The sequence below is a fragment of the Hyla sarda genome, chromosome 3 (assembly GCF_029499605.1).
Source record: "Hyla sarda isolate aHylSar1 chromosome 3, aHylSar1.hap1, whole genome shotgun sequence".
In the NCBI taxonomy this organism is placed as follows: Eukaryota; Metazoa; Chordata; class Amphibia; order Anura; family Hylidae; genus Hyla; species Hyla sarda.
The window spans coordinates 223,640,419-223,662,429 of NC_079191.1; the positions used below are offsets into that span (position 1 = coordinate 223,640,419).

At 43.3% G+C, this 22,011-nt stretch overlaps 1 protein-coding gene across 3 annotated transcripts in view; it reads left to right on the forward strand.

The window, feature by feature from the left end:
• KLHL32 (kelch like family member 32) overlaps nucleotides 1-22,011 on the forward strand; it is a 244,095-nt gene that overhangs the window by 195,021 nt on the left and 27,063 nt on the right. For all 3 annotated transcript variants that reach the window (XM_056566148.1, XM_056566147.1, XM_056566149.1), the window contains one exon: nucleotides 1,015-1,741. In XM_056566148.1, the coding sequence (XP_056422123.1) occupies nucleotides 1,015-1,741 (727 nt within the window). The remainder of the gene's footprint in view (nucleotides 1-1,014; nucleotides 1,742-22,011) is intronic.

A 22,011-nucleotide genomic window follows, 5' to 3' on the forward strand; every position in this document is an offset into this window, starting at 1 on the left:
AGCAAAGTTTAGCAAATGGAAATTTACACAACTTTTTTTGTGCAAAAGATTGCTCACTTTTGCCCCTTTTGTACTGGTGCAGGGAATTATAAATTGTCCCCGTTACTGTGGACCTAGCTTACATTCATTGCAGACATCTTGCTTTAAAGGGGTATTCTTCCCCATGAATCTTATCCCTTATCCAAAGGGTAGGGGATAAGATGTCTGATTGTGGGGGGGGAGGGGGGTTCCGACCACTGGGACCAACTCATGATCTCAGGGCCTGTGCTGCAGTGTTCTGAACACAGAAGCTTGGAGCTGTGTTAGTAACATCATGCCATGCTCCCTCCATTCATGTCTATGGGAGGGGGCATGACAGCTAATACATAACCATCATGCCTCCTCCTAAAGACATAAATGGTGGGACGTGATGGCTGTGGTTACCCATCATCCAGCATGGAGTGGAGTTTGCTCTGTAGACCGGTTGACTGGGATGCTGCACTGGAGATCGCAGGGGTTCACAGCGCTCAACCCTCAGCATCAGAAATCTTATCCCCTATCCTGTAGATAGGGGATAACATCTCTTGGGGCGGAGTACCCCTTTAAGTCTTACCACATACTTTTCAGTAGGTTTTGGTGTATAAACATGGTTGTATAGGGCGTTTGAATCTAAATCCTTGCATACCTCTCCAGAGCTGATATATCAAATTTGCCCAGGGGACATTCCCATGGGCTGCAAAAGCCTAGCAAAGTTCATTCCTTCCACTTGTTAGCAACGCCTCTTGGAGGAGGTTACAAGAAGCTTAAACATTGCCAACCAGTGGATGAGATGAATTTTTGCAGCCCAGGGGAACACCCCATTTCAGAGTGTGATATCTCAGCACTGGAGAGGTTAGTTATTAAAAAAAAAGTATTTTTACACATATAAAAAAATAATAACAGTTGTTTTAGGAAAGTCCTTATGTGTATATTGAAATAAAGTTTCCTTTTCAAATATATAAAAGTATTTAACATGAAGTTGTTCCTTTCTTTTAGTTGGCTGTGAGATGGCTGGAGCACAACTGTCGGTATCAGTACATAGATGAACTGCTGCAGTATGTACGCTTTAGCCTCATGGATACAAATACACTTCACACTGTCGTCTTTTCTCATCCTCTGATCCAAGCCAGAGAAACCTCTACAGCACTTGTCAATGAAGCCTTGGAATATCACCAAAGTATCTATGCACAGCCAGTGTGGCAGACCATACGGACAAAACCACGGTTCCAGTCCAGCACACTTTACATTGTGGGAGGAAAGAAAAGGGAGATCTGCAAGGTGCGAGAGCTGAGATATTTTAATCCTGTTGATCAGGACAATGTTCATATTGCAGGAATTGCAAACTGGAGTGAGTTGACGCCAATGCCAGTAGGGAGAAGCCATCACTGTGTGGCAATCATGGGTGACTTTTTATTTGCTGCAGGAGGGGAGGTTGAACATGTCACTGGGCGCACCTGTGCAGTGAGGACAGCCTGCCGATATGATCCTCGCAGCAATACATGGATTGAAATAGCTCCAATGAAGAATTGCCGGGAGCATTTTGTACTGGGTGCACTGGACAATTGCCTTTATGCAGTAGGGGGCAGAAATGAGTTACGCCAGGTTCTACCATCAGTAGAGCGGTACTGTCCAAAAAAGAACAAGTGGACTTTTGTACAATCTTTTGACAGATCTCTTTCGTGTCATGCTGGATGTGTTGCAGATGGCCTTCTCTGGATATCAGGTCAGCAATTTGTTATACATTGTATATTATTAGCCTATAAGCATACAGAAATATGAAATTCAGGTATACAGAGAACATAGCAGTAGAGGCAGCCACCATAAATTGGGTTAAGCCTTTGGTTTTCATCAGCCCATGCACATACTTTTGTTAACTAAGAGTACCTGTTATTAAGTGCCCCCCCCCCCCGCTTGCCACCTCTGCTTACTACCCCCTGCCTTAAGTTTTTTTTGTGTGTGTCTCTAACCTTTATTTTCTCCCCGGTGTCAGCTCACTGCTAGTGTGCTCCGGCGGTCGGGAGGGGGCGTACAAGAGTGAGGGCGGATGTTCTCCAGATGACATCGCGTGTGACGGGGAGAACATCCGCCCTCACTCTTCTATGCTACGCTCGCACTAGGAAGGCAGCATAGAAGAGACAGCCAATCTCAGCAGGCTGTTCTCTCTCCCCTCCTCTCTGCACTTGTATCTCAGAGAGGAGGGGGAATGAGAGCAGACCTGCAGTGATTGGTTGCACACAGCAGTCACTGCATGATTAATAGTGCAGAGAGCGAACGCAGTGTACAGCTGATGTCCCACCCGCATTTCCTGATTTAGGTCTCATGTCCGGCTGACAGACCAAGGAGGGAGACCCCTAGTGGCTGGATTTTCAAAGTAAAAAAAAAAATGTAGAAAAAGTAAAAAAATCTGAAAACAAGTATATTAGAAACATTAATATTTTTTTTATAAAGAAATATAAAATATGTATTTTAATTACAGTGGCCATTTAAAGCAGATCTGTCAGTATACTGCCCTATTTAAAGGGGTTGCCTGGGAATTTTTTTTTACATAATGCTCATGTTTGTTTTCATAGTAGGCAGTTTCTGCTGAAATGACTCATAACAGGAAGCAACAGTAACAAGTGGGGACAGGGAGGTGGCAGGACAGCCACTACAGGGGATCAGGGTAGGTGAGTTTTTATTGTTTTTTTTTATTGTTCCACCATCAATATGTAAGAGACTTTATGTCCCCAGGCAGCCCCTTTAAGGACAGCATTGTACAGCTACATGTAAGTGTGCCAAGTGGCTAGCAGGAGAATTGAAAGATTACAGTCATGAGTACAGAGTATTTATAGGGAGAAAGCTCCCTTTGCTTCCCTGCATACACAGCAAGAGGTGGGAAATGGTTGGAGGAGTTCTGTATTCTTTCAGTGATTCTATAAGTCAGACAGCACAATTTTTGTTGTGCTCTTTGGCTACTACGAGTATGAGCCTGTACTTCTAAGGCCTCGTTCACATTGCATTAAGGGTCTGATCAACTTTTTTTTTAGCTGATTGACCCTAAAATTGGTCGGATGCAAACCGCTACTTTCGGGTCCTAACTGACCCCATTCACTTGCATGGGGTCCTTCGGTGATCCAGTAATTTTATAGGAATTTAGTGGAGTGGAGTGCTTGCACTATTCTTTTCTCCACTAAACTCCCATTCTTCTGGCCGGATTGCAGACAGAACTCCGAATAGTGGAGTCTGACGGCAATGTGAACAAGGCCTTATATATTCCCCTTACATACTAATGCATTTTAAGCTGACAGATCTGCTTTAAGGAGAAAGCAGAAGCCTAACATTAAACAATGAAAAAGCTCATGAAGAGATAGTAAGTGGGGATGAACCTACAGAAATTAATAATAATTTATATAGAGCACACATATTCTACAGTGCTGTACTCTCAAATTGGTCCCTGTCCCCATTGGGCTCACAATCAGGATGTTTTGGAGTGTGGGAGGAAACCAACATACCTGGAGAAAAGCCATGCAAACACGGAGTACGTACAAGCTCCTTGCAGATGTTGTCTTAGGTGGGATTTTTGAACCTTGGACCCCAACGCTGCAAGGCAACAATGCTAACCGCTGAGCCACTGCGTCTATTAGTTTGTAGACTCTAGTGCTCCATTTTTGCCATATTTTTTTTTCTCTGACCCCGAATGCATTTGAAAAAAACCTAAATGCCCAGAAAGTGACAATACAGTTGCTTCCAACTGCCGCTTCCAACTGTTGCCTTTTTTAGAGCCAAAGTCTGAAGTGGATTTAAAAGGCACATGTAATATAAAAGAAAGTTTTATACCTCTTGTTCCTGCTGGATCTACTTCTGCCTTTGAGTAAAAGAAACTGCTTATAAAACTTCAGTGGCATAGGATTTTTTTTTTTTATTATTATTTGCACAAAATCCTCTATATGCCTGTGTATGCAATGGGGTTATACAGAGGAACAAATCAGGGCTCATGACCTCTGTGGCAAATGCATTAAGATGATGCATGAATCCTAACACCAAGTCTCAATCAGTATTACCGTATATACTCGAATATAAGCCGACCCGAATTTAAGCCGAGGCCCCTAATTTCACCCCAGAAACCCAGGAAAAGTTATTGACTCGACTATAAGCCTAGGGTGGGAAATACATCATCCCCCATGTCATTATCCCCCCCTGTTATTAACACCCCCATCATCATCAACCCCATCTTCATCACCTGGTCATTTTCACCCCCGTCATCATCACCCTGTCATCACTCCCTCCCCCTTCATCATTACCGCCTGTCAATCCCTTCTCAGTGGTGTTCAACCTGCGGACCTCCAGATGTTGCAAAACTACAACTCCCAGCATGCTGGGAGTTGTAGTCTTGAAACATCTGGAGGTCCGCCGGTTGAAGACCACTGCGGCCTTCGTCATAATCTAGACCCCCCCCCCCGCATTCGTTTTCTACTAACCTCCCCTCGGTGGGAAGGAAGGGTGAGCTGGTCCGAGCCATCTTTGCGGCAGGGACGGTCCGGTGGGGAGGGTTAGTCGTTCCGGGCTGTAGATCTTCACCGGGAGGCCCTCTTCTCCGCTCCGGGCCCGGACTAGTGACGTTGCCTTGACGATGACGCACAGGGACATTCATGCGCAGGTATGTCTGCTGTTCACGGACGTCCCTGTGCGTTATCATCAAGGCAACATCACTAGTCCGGGGCTGGGCCCGGAGCGGAGAAGAGGGCCTCCCGGTGAAAATGTACAGCCCGGAACGACTAACCCTCCCCACCGGACCGTCCCTGCCACAAAGATGGCCCGGACGAGCTCACCCTTCCTTCCCACCGAGGGGAGGTGAGTAGAAAACTAATGGGGGGGGGGGTCTGGATGATGACGAAGGCCGCAGTGGTCTTCAACTTGCGGACCTCCAGATGTTTCAAAACTGCAACTCTCAGCATGCCTGGACAGCCGATGGCTGTCCGGGCATGCTGGGAGCTGTAGTTTTGCAACATCTGGAGGTCCGCAGGTTGAACACCACTGAGAAGGGATTGACAGGCGGAGAGTTCACTCGAGTATAAGCCGTGGAGGGCGTTTTCAGCACGAAAAATCGTGCTGAAAAACTCGGCTTATACTTGAGTATATACGGTAGTTTATAGTTAGTGAAACATATTACCAGATCTAAAATGATCCCTCAACTTACAATGGCCTCAACATACAATATTTTCAACATACAACGGTCTTTTCTGGACCACTGTAAGGGTATGTTCACACTGCGGAATTCTGCACAGTGAACATTACCATCAGTGTGAATGGGTCTTCTGCGAGACCCGTTGACACTAAGGAATTTCAGCGGTGGACAATTCCGCCTCTGAAATTGTTCCGGTCAAAGAAAAAACATGTTCATTCTTTGAGCGGAATTTCGAGAGCACTGCATAGCCGTCAATGGTGATGGCGCAGTGCCACGTGGTCCTATCGCCGCCGCCGGCTGCCAGGCTGAATCTCCGCTCGCCGAATTCCACAAGCGGAGATTCAGCATGCAATCCTCAGTGTGAACGCACCCTAACTTGAAACCAGACTCAACATACACTGCTACGGACAGTCCAGATACGCAAAACGTGTCAATGGCAGAAAGAACTGACCAATTAGAATGGACATTTCACTGGCAAAACCCATGTATTCCTGAAGTACATGCACTAACTGGCTGTCTGGTAGCGCCCCCTACAGTACAAGGAGGTATTACATGTTCTGTACTACTCTTTAGCTGTTCCAGGGATAGCTGCTCCAGGTGAGGGTGGCTCCATGTTTCTTTTTTTTTGGGACACTATGTGTACTGTAGAAGTTCCTATCCTCTACATAGACTTATGATTTACAGCTTCCAGCTGCTTTTTCTTCCTTTTTTTTTAATGCTAGGACTTGCTTTAGCTATATTAGTTATCTACTTATTTCTCTTTAATCCTCACTTTTTCCTATTATTGGGTGACATTTTTGGTGGCTTCAGAACCAATTACCAGGTTTCCATAGAGTTATGGTCTCAACATACACTGGTCATCCTGGAACCGATTAATATTGTAAGTTAAGGGACCACTGTATTATGTCGCTGTAATTTCGTTGAACAATGTGGTAATATGCAATGTTGTTTTACTTAGAGTTGGTTAGAGTACACGTAGTACAGGTGGTTGATAGCATTTCTCTTTTTTTTTTATTACTGCTAGTTTGTGAATAGCTTGAATTGGGATGATCTACCTGAAAATACAAGAAACTGATGTTCCCTTTCAACTACAATCATAAGACGCTTGAATATAAAAGAGAGATTGTAAAACGTGTCTGAATTCCAAATTTTAAGTCAATCAAAAAAAATAGGATCAGTTTTTCAAGAGAGTTTAAATGAAAAGAGATTGTCATGACCACCTGCTTGAATGCATCAATAGGGTTATATATCATGAATGAGGATTTAACACTCGATAATAGTCACCAGCGTCTAAACATTGCTGAGTATTTTATATAGAGACATTATTAAAGTATCTAAGCATGGTTCATTTTATTGCAGAGCACCTCACAGATTAGAGCTGTCATTTCCTAACCTAAGTTGAATAAGCACTTGAATCATGACACTTTTTATAGAGAAATTACCAATTCTTTCAAAATACTGCTCGCCGAATAGTGCTGTCATTACACAAAATATTGGTATTTATCATTGAAATAACTTTCTCTTCACCTTTCCAGTGGCATTCACTTTCAGTCTTTTGAGAGGTTAAAATTTTCCGTTGCCCGTGGTATACTTTGACTAGCACTTCAAGGATGAAACACAGTACAGTTAATTCAAATTTTTGGCAGAATGTATTTTAAATTTCATCTGTGTCACTTCAAAGTTAGAAGAAAAGTTGTTTTTGAAAATTGATTCTCATATAAGATGGCATATTTAATGCCAGATGTATCTATAGAATGCTTGCAAGATGCAGATTATCCCCCTGGGGAGGCAGCTCAAAACTGCCAATCAATAAAATATACTTATTAGGGGAAACCGAGGAATCTGTGCAACTGCTTTGATTGCAGGGGACAGTGTAGCAGCATGGGGTACCATAACCTAAGAGCAAGAAAATCAGCCTGATGTCTTTCAAAGCCAAGAATATTGCTGTAGGCAAGGGTACTCCACACTAGGAAAAATTACAACATATATAGACTGTTAATAATTCCATATCTATTTTTGTGTCGTCAAATCTGTATGCAAATCCTCTGCATCTCATTTCACAAGATTAATCTAAAAGTGAGAGGAGAGGTATGTGAAGTGCATAAAATTATCAAGGAACTCCAACATTGCAGCGGAGAAGTAAAATTTATTCAGAAACGAACTTCTATTGTTTTTGTTTCCCTTGCTTCCAGAAGGTTTCCTTTTTTTTGCAACAAAGAAACAAAGAGTCTGTAGTCCTTGCCGTTATAGATGAAGCAAAAGTGGAAAATGCTTACAATACGACTCATTAGTCCATGATGACACAGGCTCCGTTTTCTTTCTATTTCTTTGATTTAGGACAATGTAGTGTCTTCAACGGATATTTAAAGGGATATTCAGGGTTTATACATCTTATCCCCTATCCAAGGGATAGGGGATAAGATATATGATCGCAGGGGTCCCGCTGCTGGGGACCCACGCAATCTCGGTGCAGCCCCTGGCATTTTGTGGCGGGCACTGCTTCCAAGACGGGACGTGATGTCGCGGTCACACCCCCTCATGACATCACGCCACCTTGTGAGTGATGTCACAAGGGGGTGTGGCCGTTACGTCACATCCCCATCTCGGAAGCAGCACCCGGCAAACAATGCGATAAGATGCATAAACCCGGAATACCCCTTTAAGTTTATTAGAAGTCACATTGGAAAGAAACTGGTCGTAGAGATCTCAGGAGATTCCAAATGTATTTAGTAATTGTATTGAACTGAAACATGATGACACAAGAGTTCAGAGTTCATAATAAGCATCGTTTGTATATTACATAATGTTTATTCTTTCTGAAGTACAGTTCTAGTGCATATTAAATAGCTTGGAGTGCAAAAGTAATATGGAGGGCAAGTGCTCAAGTTGTAAATGTAGAAGATCTTATATGTAGTTTATAAACAATGTAGCAATATAGTTATTTTATTAAACAGAGTCAATCAGGATGTTGCAGTATAAAAAAAAAGAAAATCTATTCCCAGTCATTTCTAACACCTGTCCCACCCGTTCTCTTGGCCTCACTGGCATCACTTTGTAACATCTGATCGAAAACATAGCTAACATCATCATTACGGGGGCTCTTTAATTTGATCTGCTCAATAAGTAGAAAAACAGATTCCTTTGGGCCGGCACTGCTCTCAATCACACTCTAACATATCATCTATGGTGGAAGATGATACACAGCAGGGGCCCTCTGCTCTGTGACAGTCTGAAGATCATAAAGTCCATAAGAAAAAAAGAATAAAGCAGCAATCACTAGTGGTTTCATGGTTCCAACGAACGGCTTTTGTCATAACTGTCAACTCTGCTGGAGTGGGACTGCAAATCTCTTGAGCACCACATACTTACCTCTACCTGTTCATGTGCTTAGAGAGTTCTAATAAGAACAAGGAGTATTTATGTGGTATGCTTGCTGTGAGGTCCCATTCCTCCTGACTTTCCAAAGCAGTGCGCCATGTTCTTTATAGTTTGTTTGTTTTTTTGTCATAAATACATTGTAAATTTGTAATGTATTTATGACAAAACAACTATAATGTGCTGGGGCAATTATGAAGATGGCCTGGCTTGGGGGTCTATGTAAAGTTTTTCCTTAGGTCTTTATTTAGTGGGACTGGCATGGGATTTGCATTTGGTTTAAGAGGTACTCCAGAGGAAAAACATTTTTTAAAGGGGTACTCCCGTGAAAACGTATTATTATTATTTTTTTAATCAACTGGGGCCAGAAAGTTAAACAGATTTGTAAATTACTTCTATTAAAAAATCTTAATCCTTCCAGTACTTATTAGCTGCTGAATACTACAGAGGAAATTATTTTCTTTTTGGAACACAGAGCTCTCTGCTGACATCACAAGCACAGTGCTCTCTGCTGACATCTCTGTCCATTTTAGGAACTGTCCAGAGCAGCATATGTTTGCTATGGGGATTTTCTTCCACTCTGGACAGTTCTTAAAATTGACAGAGATGTCAGCAGAGAGCACTGTGGTAATGATGTCAGCAGAGAGCTCAGTGTTCCAAAAAGAAAACCATTTCCTCTGTAGTATTCAGCAGCTAATAAGTACTGGAAGGATTAAGATTTTTAATAGAAGTAATTTACAAATCTGTTTTACTTTCTGGCACCAGTTGATTTAAAAAAAAAAAAAGTTTTCCATGGGAGTACCTTTTTAAATCAACTGGTGCCAGAAAGTTAGACAGATTTGTAAATTACTTCTATTAAAAAAATGTTAACTCTTTCAGTACTTATCAGCTGCTTTAAGCTCCAGAGTAAGTTGTATAGTTCTTTCATGTCTGACCACAGTGCTCTCTGCTGACACCATGTCAGGAACTGTACAGAGCAGGAGTGATTTACTATGGAGATTTGGTCTGAACAGTTCCTGACACGGACAATGTGGCAGCAGAGAGCAATTTGGTTAGACTGGAAAGAACTTTCTCTGGCGCATACAGCAGCTGATAAGTAATGGAAGGAATTACACCAAACACTGGATAGTAATGAAGGGTATCCACAACACTGTAGTGGTCCTCGTTACTCACTTTCTCTTGGTCTTAGGGCCCTGATTTTGTTGTGGGCCACTACCATTCTATTTTTAGGGTGCCATTATTAGAATCACTGAACTCCTGAGGACCTGTCAACTGTGGCTAAATGGCTGGCAATTGTATTGTGAACTTGGTGGACAATACTATTTGAAACTGGCACATCATTTTTTTTTACACCACAAGTGGCTTATTTCTTGCTATATGCACAGGTTTGCAGATTATCAGTGTTCATCATACACTTGATTGGTCATATTGCTATGTATACATCTCATATCAACATCAGTTTGGGATAATCTCATGTGCTTGTATTGTTACCATCATCTGCATGCTGTACATTATTACCACCTATATGCCTTATGTATATGCTGAATATTTATGACCGGATTACCTACATCCACTTGATGTCTCTGACAACGTACATCCACTTGATTTACCTAATACATTATCCTGCTGCTACCTAGTGGTTCCTAATTGATTTACATTTCACCTCTTGTTTACCCTTTTAGAATTGTTGTCTGTACTATATTGTTCTCTGATGAACCCTTTAGTATTAATTGGGAAAAACGCATTGGATAAGGGAGTGTATCTATTTTTAATATTTTTTCGCATGATATTTCTATTGTTTTGAACACCACGTTTTTGTACCCTTTACCCCATTCCACACTATAGAATAGGGAGGGACAGTTTTAGTTAGGTAGGATAAAAATCCATCTTAATGTAAGGTTGTCACCTGTACCCGCTTCCTATCCCCACCTTTTATTTTTTGTGTTCCAGGTCAGTACAGTCTTCATCACTTTATGATCATTATTTTTTATATGATTTTATCATATTTTGTGAGTAAAAGTTTTATATTATTTAATCAAGCCTTATTGGAATTTTTCTTTGTTGAGAAGTTATGGAAGGATTAAGATTTTTTGGATTAACTTTCTGGCACCAGTTGATTAGATTTTTTTCCTCCTTTAGAGTGCCCCTTTTGAGGGGTCTGGTGTATGGTCTGTATTCATTTTGTGGTGTTTCCTGTATAAATACTGAGCCGAGTTTTCGTGTTGAAAACGCCCCCCTCAGCTTATACTCGAGTGAACTCTCCGCCTGTGAATCCCGGGCCTTTGTCATCTTCCAGACCCCCCTTTAGTTTTCTACTCACCTCCCCTCGGTGGGAAGGAAGGGTGAGTTGGTCCGGGCCATCTATGCTGCAGGGACTGTCCGGTGGGGAGGGTTAGTCGTTCCGGCCTGCCCATTTTCACCGGGAGGCCCTCTTCTCCGCTCCAGGCCGGCCCCGGCCTAGTGACGTTACCTTGACGATGACGCACAGGGATGTGCGCAGCAGACGTCCCTGCTCATGAACGTCCCTGTGCATCGTCATCAAGGCAATGTCACTAGGCCGGCCCGGAGCGGAGAAGAGGGCCTCTCGGGGAAAATGGACAGCCCGGAACGACTAACCCTCCCCACCAGACAGTCCCTGCAGCATAGATGGCCCGGACCAGCTCATCCTTCCTGCCCACCGAGGAGAGGCGAGTACAAAACTAAAGGGGGGTCTGGATGATGATGAAGGCCGCAGTGTTCTTCAACCTGCGGACCTCCAGACATTTCAAAACTACAACTCCCAGCATGCCCGGACAGCCGATGGCTTTCCGGGCATGCTGGGAGTTGTAGTTTTGCAACATCTGGAGGTCCGCAGGTTGAAGACCACTGATGCGGTGATGATAAAGGGGGGTGATGATGAAGGGGGGTGATGATGAAGGGGGGTGATGATGACGGGGGAGATGATGATGGGGGTCTGGATGATGACAGGGGGGGATGATGACATGGGGGGATGATGTATTTCCCACCCTAGGCTTATAGTCGAGTCAATAACTTTTCCTGGATTTTTGGGGGGAAATTAGGGGCATCGGCTTATATTCGGGTCGGCTTATACCCGAGTATATACGGTACATTTTTTATAGAAAGAAATATTGAAGTATGGTTTTAATCAATCGAGAATCTAAGTGTAGTGAGAAATCACCAAAGGCAGTGATGCCATCTTTCCTGTCTTGATACAAACAGTTGTACAGATCTAAATACAAACAGAGCTTGATAGAAACAGAGCATGCAGAGCTAAATAAAATAATGTGAACAGCTGTATAGGAATCGACATTCACATAGATTGCTTCATTCCTACACATAGGATGTTCTCAGGTTTTGCACTGATCTGTAGGCTAGTAGTGTTTGAGGGTTCCATTATTGTATGTTAATTATGTTTCTCTTATTTACCTAGATACTAGCATTTCTGTTTTATTCCAGCCAATTCCTTCCAAATTAGCAAGATCTCCACTTGTACATTATTAAGGTTGAATTCTACTGTTATTACTCTGTTTACTAAAATATGGACTTGCATAACAAAATGCACATTCTTTGAGCTTAGCATTTAGTATAATGCTAAATATAAACCATCAACTTAATGCACAGATAACCTGAAAATGTCTTATGTATTGCATCTTTAAAAATGTATCGTCATTTCATTAACTAAATGTAGAAAACATTTATATATATATATATATATATATATATATATATATATATACTTTTTTAATGTTACAGCTGTATTGGAAGCCATATTGGAAACTCCAAGGTGCGCGTGCTTTATGGCAGCTGAAATGAATGGCAGTCAATTGAAAGAGAATTGTCATTTCTGCATTTACATAATATACACTTCAGTTGTATTTTGTACTTTAGATTTATTTCCTTTTTCCAAGCCCCTTTATGCCTTAAAGGGGTACTCTGGTGAGAAAAAAAAATCAACTGGTGCCAGAAAGTTAAACAGATTTGTAAATTACAGTACAAAAGAGCAAGTAAGGAGAGAGCACACTAAAGTGTTACTGCACCTGTAACGGAGGTACTGCAAGATATCGGTGGCCCAAAGTGAGTCTCCTGCGGGGTGCACATACGAAAAGGGTAAAATATCAATATCTATAACAACAAAAGCACGTACGTGCACTCACCCCTCAGCGGAGACAACTCGGCAAGGGGTTCGGTCCACAGAAGGCTGGATCACAGCTTCGGTGCAGTTAGATGGGCGCTCGGTTAATCTTATTCCATCAAGTACTTATCAGCTGCTGTATGCTCCACAGGAAGTTCTTTTCTTTTTGAATTTCTTTTCTGTCTGACCAGAGTGCTCCCTGCTGACACCTCTGTCCATGTCAGGAACTGTCGAGAGCATAAGAGGTTTGCTATGGCGATTTGCTCCTGCTCAGGACAGTTCCTGACATGGACATAGGTGTGGTCAAACACTCTAGAAATTGGAAAAGAAAAGAACTTCCTCTGTAGTGTACGGCAGCTGATAAGTACTGGAAGGATTAAGATTTTGAAATAGAAGTAATTTACAAATCGGTTTAACTTTCTGGCACCAGATGATTAAAAAATTTTTTATTGTTTTCCAGCGGAGTACCCCTTTAAGTGCACAGACACTGACTTAGACTTTGGCCTTAAAGGGGTTACGCCCTGACTTAAACTTTGGCCTTAAAGCACCACACATGTTTTCAGGTTGTGTGTGGTATTACAGCTTACCTCCGTTCACACTGAAACTGAGCTGCAATCCTGCACAATATCTGAGGACAGGTGTGATGATGTTTTTGGAAGAAATCAGATATGTTTTTCCAATCCTTGATAACCCCTTTAAGGACCAAGGCAATTTTTTTTTCTATCTGACCTTACTTCTTACTTTAACACCTTAACTTCTTAAGGCAGTGATTCCCAACCGCGGTGCCGCGGCACACGTGTGTGCCGTTCAGCACTGCCGCGGGATTTTGCCGTGATTTTTTTATTTTTTACTATTATTTTTTTTTAAATGTCCCGCCCCGGCCTGACGGCGCAGGGGGGAAGGGAAGTCTGCGTGCGCACTGCGCGCACAGCGTCCCCCTGCGTCTCCTGTGTTCCCCTCCGTCCCCTGCGCCTGCCGCGTGACCCGTGTTCCCCTTCTTCCCACTCTGTTCCCTGTGTCCCCCACGTCCCCCTCCTTCACTCTCCATCTCCTGCGTCCCCCTCCGTCCCCCTCTCCCTTGCAGCGCAGTGAGCCGGATATGGTGCCCTGGGGCGGAACGAGCTGCACCTGCGCCGGACTCCAGTGCCTCCTGTGGAACTGCAAGCTGCGCGGGCCGGCTTGCTTAAGGTACTGTACCCTTTCCACCCCTCTGTTCACCTTCTCAACCCTGTCTAAATCCCCCCACCGTCACCCAGGTCCACCCTCTACCCCCCCGACCCCGTCACTCATGTCCACCCCCCCTGTCAGCGATGTCTGCCTTGTCTACCTCCCTGTCCATCTCTATCACCCATGTCCACCCCCCCTGTCACCCATGTAATCCCTCCCTGTCACCCATGTAACCCCCCCGTCACCCATGTCCACCCCCCTGTCACCCATGTCCACCCCCCCGTCACCCATGTCCCCCCTCCCCCATGTCCACCCTCCCTGTCACCCATGTCCACCCTCCCTGTCACCCATGTCCACCCTCCCTGTCACCCATGTCCACCCTCCCTGTCACCCATGTCCACCCCCCTGTCACCCATGTCCACCCTCCCTGTCACCCATGTCCACCCTCCCTGTCACCCATGTCCACCCCCCCTGTCACCCATGTCCACCCTCCCTGTCACTCATGTCCACCCTTCCCTGTCACTCATGTCCACCCTTGCCTGTCACCCATGTCACCCATGTTCACCTTCCTGTCACCCATGTCCACCCCCCATCACTCATGTCCACCCGCACTCACACATGTCCCCCCACCTATCATCCCCGTCACCCATGTCCACCCTCCTGTCATCCATGTCTGCCTTGTCCACTCCCCTGTCCATCCCTGTCACTTATGTTTACCCCCCTGTCTACCCCCGTAGTCTATACTGTCACCCATGTCCACCCTCCTGTTCACCCATCTGTCCCTTTGTTACCCCAGTCCACCCCTCTCTGTCACTCCTGTCCCTCTTTTACCCCCTTGTCCACCCCTCTGACCCCCTGGTCCACCCTCCTGTCACCCATGTCCACCCCCTGTCCACACCTCTGTCACCCCTATGCCCCGTCACCCATGTTCACTCTTCTACACCCATCTATCACCCTTGTACACCTCTCTACACCCCTCTGTACACTCCTCTACACCCCTCTGTCACCCATGTACACTTCTCTACAACCCTCTGTCACCCATGTACACTTCTCTACAACCCTCTGTCACCCATGTACACCCATCTGTCACCCATGTACACTCCTCTATACCCCTCTGTCACCCATGTACACTCCTCTGTACCCCTCTGTCACCCATATACACTCCTCTGTACCCCTCTGCCACCCATGTACACTCCTCTACACCCCTCTGTCACCCATGTACACTCCTCTACACACCTCTGTCACCCATGTACACTCCTCTATACCCCTCTGTCACCCATATACACTCCTCTACACCCCTCTGTCACCCATGTACACCCATCTATCACCCATGTACACTCCTCTACACCCCTCTGTCACCCATGTACACTTCTCTACACCCCTTTGTCACCCATGTACACTCCTCTACACCCGTCACCCATGTACGCTCCTATACAGCCCTTTGTACATTCCTCTACACCCCTTTCACCCATGTATGCTCCTCTACACCCCTGTCACCCATGTACACTCTTCTGCACCCCTCTGTCACCCATGTACACTCCTCTATACCCCTCTGTCACCCATCTGTCACCCATGTACACTCCTCTACACCCCTCTTTCACCCATGTACACCCATCTGTCACCCATGTACACTCCTCTACACCCTTCTGTCACCCATGTACACCCATCTGTCACCCATGTACACTCCTCTACACCCATCTGTCACCCATGTACACCCATCTGTCACCCATGTACACTCCTCTACACCCCTCTGTCACTCATGTACACTCCTCTATACCCCTCTGTCACCCATGTACACTCCTCTACACCCCTCTGTCACCCATGTACACCCCTCTGTCACCCATGTACACCCATCTGTCACTCATGTACACTTCTCTAAACCCCTCTGTACACTCCTCTACACCCCTGCCACCCATGTACGCTCCTCTACACCACTGTCACCCATGTACGCTTCTCTACACCCCTCTGTACACTCCTCTACACCCCTCTAAACCCCTCTGTCACCCATGTCCACCCCTCTACACCCCTCTGTCACCCATGTAAAAAAAAAAGAAAAAAAAGCTTGGCGCCTAATAGGTTTGTTTTGCAGGTTTAACGGTGAAGAATTGTGTGAGGAAGAAATTGTGATGATGGCCCAGACCAGATGGAGAAGAGAAGGCAACGATGCAAATTAGAGAAGACGTCATTGGTGAGTTGCTGTATAAAGCAGAACTTTAAACTACATACCCACTGATAAATAGATATAGTGCATTGCGTTTTTTACCATTTTTTCCTTTTTTTTTTCTTGCTCATCAACCGCGGTAGCGGTGCCCCGTGGAAAAAAAAATTTCCGAGGTGTGCCCCGACCCGAAAAAGGTTGGGAAACACTGTCTTAAGGACTCACAGCGTACCTGTCCACTCAGGGCGTATTGGAGTCCACTCCAATTCTATAACGCGGGACGGGACCCGTGGCTAATAGCGATTGGCACTGATCGCGGTGCCGTACGCTATTAACCCTTTATAGTTAATCCTAAAGTGAACGTAAACTACTCCCGGCTAGCTCAGTGGGCTGTTTAGGACTGCCGCGGCGAAATTGCGGTGTCCCGAACAGCTGGAGCACACCAGGAAGGCCCCTACCTTCCTCCTGTGTGTCCAATCACCGAATGACTGCTCCGTGCCTGAGATCCAGGCATGAGCAATCAAGCGGCAGAATCATTGATCAATGTTATCCTATGGGATAACATTGATCAATATAAAAGATCAGTGTGTGCAGTGTTATAGCCCCCTATGGTGGCTATAGCATTGCAAAAAAAAGTGAGAAAAAAAAAAGTTAATAAAGATCATTTAACCCCGTCCCTATTAAAAGTTTGAATCACCCTCTTTTCCCATTTAAAAAAAACTCAGTGTAAATAAAAATAAACATATGTGGTATCGCCGCGTGCGGAAATGTCTGAACTATAAAAATATATCATTAATTAAACCGCACGGTCAATGGCGTACGCTCAAAAAAATTCCAAAGTCCAAAATGGCGTATTTTTGGTCACTTTTTATATCATGAAAAAAATGAATAAAAAGCGATTAAAAAGTTCGATAAATACAAACATAGTGCCGCTAAAAACTTCAGATCACAACGCAAAAAAGAAGCCCTCATACCGGCCCATATGCAGAAAAATAAAAAAGCTATAGGGGTCAGAAAATGACAATTTTAAACGTATAAATTTTTGTGCTTGTAGTTATGATTTTTTCCAGAAGTACGACAAAATCAAACCTATATAAGTAGGGTATCATTTTAATTGTATGAACCTACAGAATAAAGATAATGTGTCATTTTTACCGAAACATTTACTGCGTAGTAACGGAAGCCCCCAAAATTTACAAAATGGCATTTTTTCTTCAATTTTGTGGCACAATGATTTTTTTTTACCGTTTCGCTGTAGATTTTTGGGTAAAATGACTTATGTCATTACAAAGTAGAATTGGTGGCGCAAAAAATAAGCCATCATATGGATTTTTAGGTGCAAAATTGAAAGAATTGTGTTTTTTTTAAAGGTAAGGAGGAAAAATTAAAGTGCAAAAACGGAAAAACCCTGAATCCTTAAGGGGTTAAGGACATCGGACATAAACATACTTCCTGATGCGATGGGACATAGCGCACCAGGACGTACATTTACGTCCAGTACATGACACGAGCACTGGAGTTGTGCATGTAATTTTTCCGTAAAGTTTACAGCGTGAAAATGAAACCCTCCAAAATGTTGTTTTTTTTAATTTACTCACACAAATAATAATTTTTGGGGGTTTGCAGTACATTTTTTTGTAAAATGATTTATGTCATTACAAAGGACGATTATTCGCACAAAAAACAAGCCCTCATATGGATCTGTGGATGGAAATATGAAAGAGTTATGATTTTACGTCACCTCCCATAGACTTGCATAGCAGGGCCGGAGTACCCCTTTAAGGCCAAAATGGGCTGTGGTCTTAACCCTTTCAGGACTCAGCGTTTTTTCACTTTCGTTTTTTCCTCCTCAACTTCTAAAAATCATAATGTTTTTAAGGAAATACAATTTTCTTATGAAGTACAACATATAAAAAGTATTGTGTCTGATAGTGCCCATTTAAGCTTGTGCTTGGTTAAATTCCACACATGTCTTATGTTCCAGGGTAACATCAGGCTTGTCAAAATCCTCATGGGTGGTGGTTGCTAGAGATGAGTGCATCGAACTCAAATAACCAGAGTTTGGTCAGTTTTGCCTGGCTAGAACTCGAATTTTGGGCAGTTTGGTTAAAACTCAGCCAAACGGCAAAAAAGGAAAAGGAGGAAAGATCACATGACCTCATGAAATCCCATAATAGCTTTGCAACAGCTCTTCTCCCAGCCAATCAGGAGGCAGTATAGGGGTGATGTCCAAGCCACTATGTTTTTCGTATGTATATGAAACAGGGTGCTTTAAATCTGTACAGGGTACAATGAAACATCAAGACTATCAACTAAAAATGCAAAAAAAAGCACTCCATAGTGATTTACCGCTTAACTGGTTCAAAACCGCTAAGTGTCCATGGGCGCTTACCAAGGTTGGTTGTGCAACCCCAGCACAACAAAGGTAGAAAGCGAATGGTGGGTCTCACTGCAGCCTTCCACAATAGACAACCAAAACCAATGACCTCAAAAGTAGGTGGAATTCCTAGCAAGGCATTCTGGAGCAAAACGTGCTGCTCAGTGTCAGGAAGCTTGGTCTCTGTCCCAGCTCATGAGTCCTCCAACAGGATATTGACCTAAAACACACAGCTAAAAACATCCAAGATATGCTATAAGCAAAACATTGGACTATTCTGAAGTGGACATCTATGAGCCCTGATCTGAATCCTATTGAACCTGCGACAGGTGGAATGGGCCAAGATACCTGTAGACAAGTGCAGAAGTCTAATTTAGACCGTACAGAAATCACTTGACAGTGACCGCCTCAAAAGGCTGTGCAACAAAATATTAAGTTTAGGGTACCACCATTTTTGTCCAGGCCAATTTAATTATTTTGTTTTTATATGTTTCTGTTAAACCAAAATTCAAAAATATATCTGTCTTATCTTTATCAGTTAATTTTCAGTAAATTTTTCTTCATTATTACTTTTGTCAGTTAGCCCCTTTTAGAGGGCTTTGCTTTTTGCCTTTTGCTGATTCCTACCTGCTGTGTTTAGAGGTCAAAAGGAGTTGTAAACCATTTATAAAGATATCTGTAGCAGTAAACGTTTTTATTTTACACATATTTTCTAGTCCTTTAGAACTAGCAATGAAAATGGTGGATTCATTCTGGTTGCCTTAGTCCAGGGTCATGATCTGAATATTTACCGAGCTTCATCATGTAATGAAGAGTATTTGTATATTAGTATTTATGGCTGTGACCCACCACATCCATTGATTGGCTGGACAGGCATTTCTTACGCGCTGACCCAAAGAACAAGATGCGCTTTACGGCGAAGACCAGCACTGGCGGGGGATCAGAGGCAGGTGAGTAGATGAGGTTTTATTTTTTTCTACACCTTCTTGAATACTTTTAAACATAATATTTATCTGTATAACCCCTTTAGGCTGGTTTTAATGTTATGGCTGATTGGTGTGTTCCATATGATATGACAAATATATATATATATATATATATATAGACTTAACAAAAATATGACATTTTTGATTAGATATTTTAAGTACATATACAGTGGGGCAAAAAGTATTTAGTCAGCCACCAATTGTGCAAGTTCTCCCACTTAAAAAGATGAGAGAGAAATAAAAAATCCATAAAATCACATTGTCTGATTTTTACCAAATTATGGTGGAAAATAAGTATTTGGTCAATAACAAAAGTTAATGTCAATACTTTGTTATATACCCTTTGTTGGCAATGACAGAGGTCATACGTTTTCTGTAAGTCTTCACAAGGTTTTCACACACTGTTGGTATTTTGGCCCATTCATCCATGCAGATAACCTCTAGAGCAGTGATATTTTGGGGCTGTCGCTTGGCAACATGGACTTTCAACTCCCTCCAAAGGTTTTCTATGGGGTTGAGATCTGGAGACTTGCTAGGCCACTCCAAGACCTTGAAATACTTCTTATGAAGCCACTCCTTCATTGCCCAGGCAGTGTGTTTGAGATCATTGTTATGCTGAAAGACCCAGCCACGTTTCATCTTCAATGCCCTTGCTGATGGAAGGAGGTTTTCACTCAAAATCTCACAATACATTGGCCTATTCATTCTTTCCTTTACACGGATCAGTCGTCCTGGTCCCTTAGCAGAAAAACAGCCCCAAAGCATGATGTTTCCACCCCCATGCTTCACAGTAGGTATGGTGTTCTTTGGATGCAACTCAGCATTCTTTCTCCTCCAAATATGACGAGTTGAGTTGTTACCAAAAAGTTCTACTTTGGTTTCATCTGACCATATGACATTCTGCCAATACTGTTCTGGATCACCCAAATGCTCTCTAGCAATCTTCAGACAGGCCCGGACATGTACTGGGGGACACGTCTGGCACTGCATGATTTTAGTCCCTGGCGGCATAGTGTGTTACTGATGGTAGCCTTTGATCATATATCTCTGCAGGTTATTCACTAGGTCCTCCCCCCCCCCCTGTGTGGTTCTGGGATTTTTGCACACCGTTCTTGTGATCATTTAGACACCTCGGGGTGAGATCTTACATGGAGCCCCAGATCGGGGTAGATTATCAGTGGTCTTGTATGTCTTTTATTTTCTAATAATCACTCCCACAGTTGATTTCTTCACACAAGCTGCTTGCCTGTTGCAGATTCAGTCTTCCCAGCCTGGTGCAGGCCTACAATTTTGTTTCTGGTGTCCTTCGACATCTCTTTGGTTTGGCCATAGTGGAGTTTGGATTGTGACTGTTTGTGGTTGTGGACAAGTGTCTTTTATACTGATAACAAGTTCAAACAGGTGCCATTAATACAGGTAACGAGTGGAGGACAGAGGAGACTCTTAAAGAAGTTACAAGCTCTGTGAAAGCCAGAAATCTTGCTTGTTTTTAGGTGACCAAATACTTATTTTCCACCATAATTTGCAAATAAATTCTTTAAAAATCAGACAATGCGATTTTATGGATTTTTTTTCTCATTATGTCTCTCATAGTTGAGGTATACCTATGATGAAAATTACAGGCCTCTCATCTTTTTAAGTGGGAGAACTTGCAAAATTGGTGGTTGACTAAATACTTTTTTGCCCCACTGTATATGTTCCTTGAATGCGTGGGATATGCTAAATATAAGAAAACTGATCTTAGGACAGAAAAAAGACAGGTAAAAGGAAAAGTAAATTAGCATACTAATTTGGTCCTGTATAGGAGAAAACATTTTCTTGCTCATGTTAAATAGCCTGCAGCAGTAGGAATTAAATATGCAACATATTGAAACACAATATAAAAAAAAACTTTAACAAGATAAATTCTCAACATCAAGGTATACCTGGAAAACTTGAGATTTGGTTAACCCCTTTACGACACAGAATGTAAATGTACGTCCTGGTGAGCTGGTACTTAATGCACCAGGACGTACATTTACGTCCCATGCATGACCGCGAGCATCGGAGCGATGCTCGCCTCATGTGCGGCAGGTCCCGGCTGCTATTAGCAGCCAGGGACCCACCCGTAATGGCGGACATCCGCGATCGCGCAGATGTCTGCCATCAACCCCTCTGATGCCTTGATCAATACAGATCACGGCATCTGCAGCATTGCGGACACTAAAATGGATGATCGGATCTCCCGCACCGCTGCCGCGGCGATCATCCAGAACGGCAGACTGAGGTCCCCTCACCTGCCTCCGCTGCCTTCCACGGGTCTTCTGCTCTGGTCTGCGATCGATCAGACCAGAGCAGAAAATGACCGATAATACTGATCAGTGCTATGTCCTATGCATAGCACTGAACAGTATTAGCAATCGAATGATTGCTATAAATAGTCCCCTATGGGGACTATTAAAGTGTAAAAAAAAAAAGTAAAATAAATGTGAAAAACCCCCTCCCCTAATAAAAACGTAAATTGTCCCATTTTCCCTATTTCACCCCCAAAAAGTGTAAACATTTTTTTTTTATATACATATTTTGTATCGCCACATGCGTAAATATCCCAACTATTAAAATAAAATGTTAATGATACCGTACGGTGAACAGCGT